A 9926-nucleotide genomic window follows, 5' to 3' on the forward strand; every position below is an offset into this window, starting at 1 on the left:
GTCTCTTAGGATCATCCACAGGTACCTATACTGTAGATAGGTCTTAGTCATCAGGTCTACTCCACTTCCTTGTTGCCTGCTTAGACTCTTGGCACTCTTAGGTGAGCAGACTTAGTCAGCCTGTGTTGCCCTAACAAGATACAGAAAAGAAGTTGTGTTATAGGTCTGTTCATTGGTGGTACTTCACACAAATATTGGTACTGCAATAGATGGAGGTGATGCAGGACCTTGAGATGCAACCTATGCCTCTTCCAAGAATATCCATACATTCAAGGGAATGACAATCCATGGACAGAAAAACAAACATTCATCTAGATTTGACTGCATTGAACATGAACTGAATATTATTCACAAAACTGAATAGGGAAAGTCTGTAAGTGGTCCAAACAGAGTGCCAGTTCTGCTTAGAACATACTGCAAAGTGACGATTGGGAAGAGAGACAGCCAGATGGAAGACATCATACCAACAATGTCAATGAAAGACATAATATCAGCCATACCAAACATCAGATTCAGTTGAGCAGCTCAAAGAAACAAAAGTGTTATGATGGAAGAGATATTAAAGACACCAAGAGAAGTTCATGAAGCATTGCAACAAAGAGCTGGTGAATTGTTAGCAATACAAAAGCAAAAGTTGGATGAAACAAATACATGACCTGTAAAGTGGCACTTCTTTGAGAACACCTCTACCAAGATCATTGAACCCCCAGTAAACCCAGAACCCAATCTTGAATGATTCTTGGCCACTATTGACACTGACATGATTGATCAATGTAAGAAAGACTTTATAGTTTCAACTTTGAATGAAGCTATATGCACCAAAATCTGCTGTTCTTGCTCTGGCAAATTCTTCAGATGCAAGATGAAGACTTTTGAGTTCAAGGATGTCCCTAACTCAGAACTTCTCTCACCATGCTTTCCACATGAAGCACATTTGAGCAACCTCAGAGACAGCAAACTAGTAGCCTAGTCAGCAATGGAAGGAGACCACATATGGCTGTGTCAATGATGTAAAGAAGATCTTCTTGTTGGGGACCACCCTGTTTGGTCTCTATCAAACAATATGTGGATTGGCAACCCACCATTTGAATTACAAGTGCTCACCATTTTGGAAATGATGCTTATATCTCACCATTACCCAAAAGTGTTTCAATACACCCTTTTCCCAAAACACAAATGCCAGATGGGAATGATGGATACAAACACTCTCAGGAAGGGAATGCAAGGGAATGTAATGTTGTACTCTATCAGCCAAGATGAAATTGCAGGGATGCTGGAGGGAAAGTTGTTTCCAAGACCAATGAGAGTTCTATCTTCTGTGATAGCAATATCATTTATTGGACTCATGAAGCTGGAGGATGTCAAAAAAGATTGGCTGAAGAAAACCTTCACTGTACAGAAGGGATGTGGTCCTGCATGCCCTTTATTGGCTACAACAGCACAACCAATTTTATTGAGACATTGTACTTGAGACTGCTGCAGCCCAAGAAAGGATAAATAGCCTTCCTGAAGATGCTGTACCTCAAGAGATTCTTGGTATAGTACAAGAGGATCAGAGTACCTTAGGGGTAGATTGAGAGAACAATGCCTACAATCCTGAGAGAATAGGAGAGGAAATAGGTGAGAAGCACTTATCAGCAAGGACTTGCTTGAGGCTTATCAAGGTGCAGAAGGAGAGGAGGAAGATATCACAGTAGTCCCCCTTCGGTTGCTGGGAGTAGAAGATACTGATCATCAACTGCTAAGGAAGTCCTTTTGCACACACTATCCAACATGGATTCCGAGAATAAAGAAGGAGTGTATGCTGTCAGACACAGTCAAAAGCCTGTCAATGACTTCAGACAGTCAGAGTCATCAACAGAAGTATCACCAATCAATAGAAACCCACTTGCGGTCACATTCATAATGCTCTTCCCTTACAGGGAAGGAGACCCAGAAGATGACCAGCCAAGGAAAGTATCATTCATGGAGCATGCAAGATGGATGTTACAGTATCATGACAGACACTTCAGAAAAAATAACACCTGGATATTTGTGGCATTTGGGATAATTCAGAAGCATGAGGCAATGGCCTCTGCATGGATACAAATAAGGCACACAGACTTTCAAAAAGCATCCAACCTCTTATCTACTGTGACTATTGAATGGCTCCAAAGTGCCACAGAAGAAGAGGAGTCAACAGGGAGAACTAGCAATCCAGCAATCAACAGTTTGAAATAACAGCTTAGAGCACTCGCAGGATGTGTTATGGGTTCTGACAGCTCTTGCATAGCCTTGAGAAGCCAGATCTGGGGAACTGCAGTGTACCTTGCACCTCCAAACCTATGGTTCACTATTACACCTAATGATCTGCACAATCCTCTTGCACAAGTATTCACTGGCAAAGATATCAATATGAACTGTTTCTTGAGTACTATTGGACTGAACACATCAAAAAGGGCTCAGATCATTGCACAAGATCCCTATGCAGCTGCAAAGTTTTTCCAATACATCATCAGTTCAATGATGCAATGTCTTTTTTGTATCAATTGAGTAGGAGGTAGTGGAGTATGTATAACCAGTCAAGGAGGGAGATACTTGGCATGCAAAATGGGACACAAAATTGAGCAATCTACTGGGATCCTGAGTGAAGTAACAGCATACTTCAGAGCTGTGGAAACACAAGGCAAAGGGACACTGCATTGTCATTTCCTTATCTGGTTGTCTAATGCACCCAGCATGGCCAAAACGAAACAACTTCTCCTTGATGGCACCTTTTGCCAGTGCATGACACAATATCTCCAGCAAACAGTAGAGGGCATCTGCCTGGACTGGAGCCCAAACATATTATGGCAATACCAAAACAAAATGATATTGGATACTCCAGGCCAGTGTGCCCCAATTCTGATTCAACTTGAGACGCAGCACACAAGCATGAACTGCATATAGCAAGGAATTATCAGCTTCATGCCTGCAATACCAATACATGTTTATGGCCTGACAAGCACAGAAATTTGAAGTGCAAACATAGGGCCCCATTCCCACTCTCTGAAATAGACTACATTATGGAGACCAGCTCATGGGGTATACAGAGGAAAAATGGGTACTTGAACAGCTGGAATCCATCTGTTGGAAGAATGATGAGGTGTAACCACAATATTAAACTCCAAATGAATGGATACAAAACAAAGGACACAATGTGGTACTGTGCATGTTACGCACTCAAGAAACAAGGAAAATCATATAATGTGATGGGTATACTTGCACAAAGGATGGCATATCACTTTGCAGACCAGTGTCTCATGGAGTATATCCACCAACAAAACTGTCTGATGATATATCAGTGCTTCAATGTACTTAACCGAGAGCAAGAAAAAGCAGCCAGCCAATGTGTATCTTACATCATGGGATGGGGCAGCATATGGCAATCCCATAATTACATCAAAATCCACCTCAACACTATCAGATAGGAACTTCTTAACATGTACCCAGAATTCCTGCCCAACAGGTACACAGCATAGAATTAATTGGAGAAAATAATGTTGACAAAAAGAGCCCATATAGAGAACCAACACATTCCGAGGATGACAGACAAGGAGTGCCAGAAGTTACTGGAGAACAAAACAAGGCTGTACATAACAATACTTTTACCAACCAAGAAACTTCTGACCAACAAAATATACCATTAGCAGGTGGAGAGGTAAGAGGAGGCATCTGATATTCTGATGAAGTTGACACAAGCATCAGGATCATATATGACTAGTACCATTTGACTCAGGACATATAGCAAGGACAGCCATATCAAACAATATAGACACAGAGGAAACACAATGTCCACATGGAACTTGTTGGAATTTATGGTGGAATCATATGAAGAGAAGGTAGCATTCGATCCAAAGAGGGATAACCAACAGGTTTGGAACCAAAGAGCTGAGTATTTATCATCATACAAACACACCTCAACCCATAGCCAAGTGATCCAATGCATGGGTCACAACACACTACTGAGCTTCTACAGACAACAATGAAGACAAGATGGACTACTACTGTGCATTCTCTATGATGTTACTCAAACCCTGGAGAACATCAACAGACCTTCAACCTGATGGTCAATCATGGATGGATGCATTTTGTATTTTCCTCAGCCTAGCTCGACCAGTGATTTTGCAAATACTGAGCAACTTCCAATTCCTGCACAAAAGCCAGACAAGAGCAAATGAAGAAAATACAACAGGTTTGGCAAGCAGAAGAACAGCAAATGAAGAGGATGAAGTAGAAGATCTTCTCAAATCCACTTTACCCATGCATACAGATGGCCTGACAGAAGAAGATCTTGTTACACTACAAATGAGAGAAGGATCTGATTGAGATAGAAGACATGGAGAAGAAGCTATCTTCATAGCAAAATCTGCCAGAATATTTGGAGTCATTTTTGCAATGGATTTGTGATCCCTGTAAAATCATGGCAGCAACCAAAGAAGACATGATGCAACTAAGTGGCTGGAATGCTTAGACTCTCCATCAGAAGAACAGCATCATGCACCAACTACATCAGTAATGTCTGAGGTGTACCAAATGGTCCAGCTGTTAGATCAACTCCTAAATCCAGAGACAAGTTGGCTGTGCAATGTCAAGAACAACATAGAAGACATGCTAAGTGCTGCCAACCTACAAGAGCTGAAACCAGACCAAAGGAGGGCATATGATATTGTGAGAAAGCACATTGAAGACATGTATCAAGGATCTCAGCCAAAACAACCTCATGGGGCTCTACAGAGAAGGAGGGACTGGAAAGTCAAGAGTTATACAAACAATCAGCCTGCTGTTCAGTTCTCCCTCTCACCACAACGCACTCATGAAAGTGGCCTACACAGGTATTGCAGCATCATTGATTGATGGGCAAACCCTTCATCAAATATGCATGATTCCAGTCAAAGCAAAAAGCAAACATCAGCTTTCTACAGACAAGCTGGCCAAAATTTGGAAAGAAGTTCACTATCTGATAATAGACAAAGTGTCTATGGTATTGAAGTCCTTCCTGGCGAGAATTTCAGCTCACATATCTGCTGCACAATTAGCATCTGACCCAAACACACCTGTTGATCTACCATTCAGCAGACTCAATGTTATCATAGCAGGAGATTTCCATCAATTTGCCCCAGTAGCATCAAGATGGAACGCTGCATTGTTCATGCCTGTCAACCTGACATATGACACCATAGAGGAGAAAATTGGTCAACAAATTCACAAGCAGTTCTCAACAGTTGTGATACTGAAAGAACACAAATAGAAGATCTGATATGGGGGAGGTTCTTGAGGAGAGCTCAAATGGGAATTTGTACTGAAGGGAATATTGAGATGCTAAAAAGCTTGGGCATAAGCAGAGAAGATGAAGAGGGAAGTCAATCCAAATGGAAGAGTGCAATCTTAGCCACACTGCAACACAGCATATGGAATCTATGGAATGAACAGGCAATTCAAAGGATGTGCCAAGAAACCAAACAGCCTATACCATACTCCTATGCTCAAGATATGATAAAAGGGAAGCCTTTGATGAGGCAACAATGGTACATACTAGCAACAAAATGCAAGGGGGCCTTCCATTATGAGTACCATTGGCAATTGGCATGGAGGTAATGGTGACCCTCAATGTGCAGACAGAAATCAATGTAGCAAACAGATCGAGAGGTATCATATACCTCATAAAGCCAAATCAAAATGAAACACCCATTGATGAAGGATCAAGCAAGATTCACCTGCAATTCCTGCCAGCATATGTATTAGTGAAGTTATACCAGACAAAGGCTGCCACACTGCCAGGACTCCCCAAAGGTGTTATACTGATCACACCCACAAGAAAGGTTTTCCAAATGACAATGCCTAATGGAAAGACATTGACAGTGACAAGAACCCAGCTTCCTATGACTGCTGCATATGCCTTTACTGACTATTGATTGCAAGATCAAACTATCCTGAAAGTGATTGTGGATATTGCAACTCCACCAACAGGAAGTATCACTCCCTTCAATGTGTATGTTCCACTTTTGAGGAGCTGGGGGCAAGATTCTATCTGCCTCCTCAGAGGGTTTGATACCAAACTATTCACACAACATGCAAGTGAATATCTCAGGATAGAGGATGACCAACTTAGAAGTTTAGATGAAGCCACATTGAAAGCATATGAGACCACAAACACATAACATTTCAACAAAACCAAAATAAATAGATCATCTAGAACTACAACCACCACAAACCCATAAAAAATCATGATTATGAAGTAATGAGCGAAACCAGATAGACACCACTACAATTAAGGAACATCCAAGGCCACCATACCAAACAAAACAAACAGTGTGATTGAAGCCGAAAGCCGAGATGGAAACCAACATTCTGCAAAGGAGGAATGATCAGAATTTAGGATCTTGGTCCAATTAGATCAGTGGATTGAGTCAACACAACAGAGTCAGTCTGTGAAGCCATGGATAGCAAACCATTCCTGGCACTCTGTGCACTGGCAATGATATCATCCACTATACTGACAAGCACAGTTAAAACATGAGGGGGGACAGAAGATGAAACAGCAACTGAGGAACCATTAGTCAAAGTAAATCAATCATACCAAATAGAGCATACCATGAGGGAGAACCCCCCCCCCCTCTGGGACGGAGGAACCTGAAGGACTAGAAATGACATCATACTTTGGCAACAACAATCCAATGGCAGGTTTGCTGCTAGTAGAATCTGACAGCTTTGCTGAGGCTACCCTAGTGTCTAAAAGAGAGTAAATATAGAGAAGGCAACTGAGTGAATGATGAACCTCTCTGCAAAGAGCAGGGAATGTTGCATGGCCTACACTGATCACAGCCATAACCTGACTTCCTACTATATTTATGGGAACCAGAGCAATAGACGCATTGAGACAAAGGAACCAAGTCTTTCTTCTGATGAAGGAACTTCTTTGCACAATGTTCACACTGTAATGTAAATGTGTTGAGAAAATGAAATATGGAGACAAAAACAAAGTGAATGCTTACCCATTGAACTCCAAAAAGAGGGCATCCATTAGAGGATATCATCTAAAAATTGCAACCAAAGGGATGAGAAAAACCCAAGGCAAGAGATATAAGTAGCATGCTGACCTCAAGTTCATCCATAGAAAGAATATCAACCCAATCTACTAAGCCATCCTCCATGACTGACCCTGCACCAAACCTGGATACTAAACCATGAATGGATGGCTTGTGCAAAGGTGAAAACAAAGAAAACTCGAACAAAAAAAAAGAATACTGATGAAGTTCTGTGGCAAGGCATCCATGTGTTTTATATGGCTCATAGATTGACCTTCGGCACTTGCAGGAGAGTGAGATGGTACTCGAATGGATGTGGAATCCAAAACTGGATGCTTGCCCTTCTGGAGGGAATAGCAGTGAACAACCCCACCTCCAGTGGGGTGTGTCAGGCCAATATTCCCATGGTTATTTTTGGGCCTTAGAGACTGTTGCACAGCACTATGGACCCTTGCAACACAGGACAATGCACCCCAGTGATGAGTCTCGACCCCCCTGGATATTTGGCAAGGTGACTACTACAATTTCCCAGGCAATGGGACCCCTCTGATATTCAGCATGATGACTGCGGGTTTCCCCTGCAATGGGATCGACCCACACAGATATTTGGCATGCCAATGCCTGCCTAGGAGAGGTATCCAGAGACCAGATTAGTATAGAGTATGGGTTTTAGTAGCTAGTATAAGTAGCTTCCAGAAACTCCTGTATCTAGCTTATTCTGCCCCTTTTTGGATAGACTTATACAGATCCGATTATCCCCTTGCTGGATAGGCAGACTTGACTCGACTTAGCAGATTTGACTTGATTTATCATGACTTGACTAGACAGACACTGAGCTCCAATTATTGTGTACTGACTTTTGATAGCTCAGCTACAAGCTGACTCCCATGTTTCTACTGACTTCCCCTATCTTGTCCCCCCCTTTCTGAGCAAGTTCACGCACACCACCCATTGGACCAACATTTCAGACACCTCTTGGGTTGGATCAGCAGGTCTGGTGGAAGTTGAGCGACAGTAAAACATGCCCAAAAAGGAAAACATACATTGTGTATGGGAGAAGGGTTACAAGGGGGATTGGGAAGTGCCAAACTGGGAAGGGGTTGGGAGGCCAAACCTGCCAATGAAGAACCAAGAAGCAGAACTGGAGATGAGGGCCCACTACATACTTGATCAAGTTCACCCCTGCCAGGAGAATGGGAAGCCTAAATACAACATGTTGTCTGAGAACAAACTAAAGTAAGAAGATACTGACCTCGTAGATCTTATCAATGGTACCTAGTAAATTGATCCCACTGACTGACGGGACTTCCAGAGATATTGGTGGAAATGCTGAATGAAACCCAAAAGAAGTCTAGAACCACGTGTCAACCGAGAACAATCAGATAATGACCTCACCCAAATAAAGCTCACAGTATGATGCAGTGTACCATCTACAGGTAAGTGACATCCTGTGGACAAAACAGGGACAGCAGATGAATGGATGACATGAACAGCATCAACAGGAGAGGGAATCAACGTTGAAGACCTTCTGTATTAGAAAAGATGAGAATCAGAAGGACAGCAAATGAGACGACATACTGAGGGAGACCATTTTGAATAGGCAGAATTGAATTGGACACCTGACTGAAATGGAATTTATGGGAGGGAGGTAATGGCATGGGAGGCAGCAGAGCAGGAGCTTCTGACATTAGATAGTGAGGGTGCTGTATTCCGAGAAGCAGGAGTGGAAAGGAGGGGATTGGAAGAACAAGTTTTATGAGATTTTGTTAATTCCATTGTTGTGCACCAATAAGGGCCCATAAGCTTGCAGAGGGATGGAGTCAACTGGTCCAGTCAGGAGGGATCAGCAGACACAACAACATCAAGTGCTGCCTATCAGAGTAGAACATATAAGTTGAGATTAAAAAACAGAAATGTGTAAACATACTCTAGAAGTTTCCAAGAAGCCTGGCAATGAGAGCAAGACTGTGTGTTCCCATAAACCCTTAGTACAGAGGTCAACCAATGCATGAAAGAGAACTTCTGCCTGGCCAATATCTGAACCAGAACAGTCAAAAGATGTTTGGTCAGACAGTGCAGATGAAGACATAGGAGTTAATTGAAAGATGCAAAGAGTATTGGACTTAAGTTGTCCTATTATATGGCAGTAATGAGACGAGGGTATACCAGAAGGACTGGGGATTAAGTTGGGAGTGGATGAATGAGGGAAGGAAACAAAGGCACCACCACAAAAGAAGAGCAACCCACGTAATGGCAGATGTGGTTGGTTCCGCAAGGAAAAAGAGCGCCACTGAGTAAAAGAAGTTTGAGAGACGGAAACTAAAAGCAAAAGAGGAAATGGAAAAAATCCATAGAGTTACCATGACATTTATACTGTCAGTGTTTTGATCCCGAGTCGAACCAGGTAAGAACCCTACTCTCACGAGCTAGGGGACTTCCCGTCATCGCAGCAACAACAATATCACGAACTATTTATACACTGCTAGCTTCATGCTCTTCTCATGGATGGCACGCTGTACATGTTGGATTCTATGAAATACTGTCCAGTCACTGCGATGAAGATGACGTAGGCTGGCGCTGATCTTGGGAGCCACGCACTTCTATTACAATCTTTTTGGAGAACATCCCCTGATAGATGTCGGCTCTCAGACAACGACAACAAGTTATCCTCATCCTCAATCACCTAGCATCGACGCCCATATCCCGGCCCGCCAAACCCGCCTCCATATCTCCCTCCGAATCCACCGTGGTGTCGAGGAGGCCCTGTCATGACTACGACAGGGCGCCGTCGGCGAAACATCATTGGAGCCATCATGACCGGACGTCCCACCATCACAGGTCTGTGCATGCCGAAATCATCGTACATTGGCATAGCTGTAT

The 9926-nt window shown here is 42.8% G+C and overlaps 1 protein-coding gene across 1 annotated transcript; it reads left to right on the forward strand.

Annotated features, from left to right (window-relative positions):
* Positions 1-1773: 1773 nt before the first annotated feature.
* DACRYDRAFT_91618 (uncharacterized protein) lies at positions 1774-2532 on the forward strand (the record flags this gene model as incomplete). The annotated part of the gene is made up of 2 exons (XM_040777011.1): positions 1774-2209; positions 2231-2532. The coding sequence occupies 2 exons, from the start codon at positions 1774-1776 to the stop codon at positions 2530-2532; spliced, it is 738 nt and encodes a 245-aa protein (XP_040624188.1).
* Positions 2533-9926: the final 7394 nt, after the last annotated feature.

The sequence above is a fragment of the Dacryopinax primogenitus genome (assembly GCF_000292625.1).
Source record: "Dacryopinax primogenitus strain DJM-731 SS1 chromosome Unknown DACRYscaffold_23, whole genome shotgun sequence".
NCBI classification, from domain to species: Eukaryota; Fungi; Basidiomycota; class Dacrymycetes; order Dacrymycetales; family Dacrymycetaceae; genus Dacryopinax; species Dacryopinax primogenitus.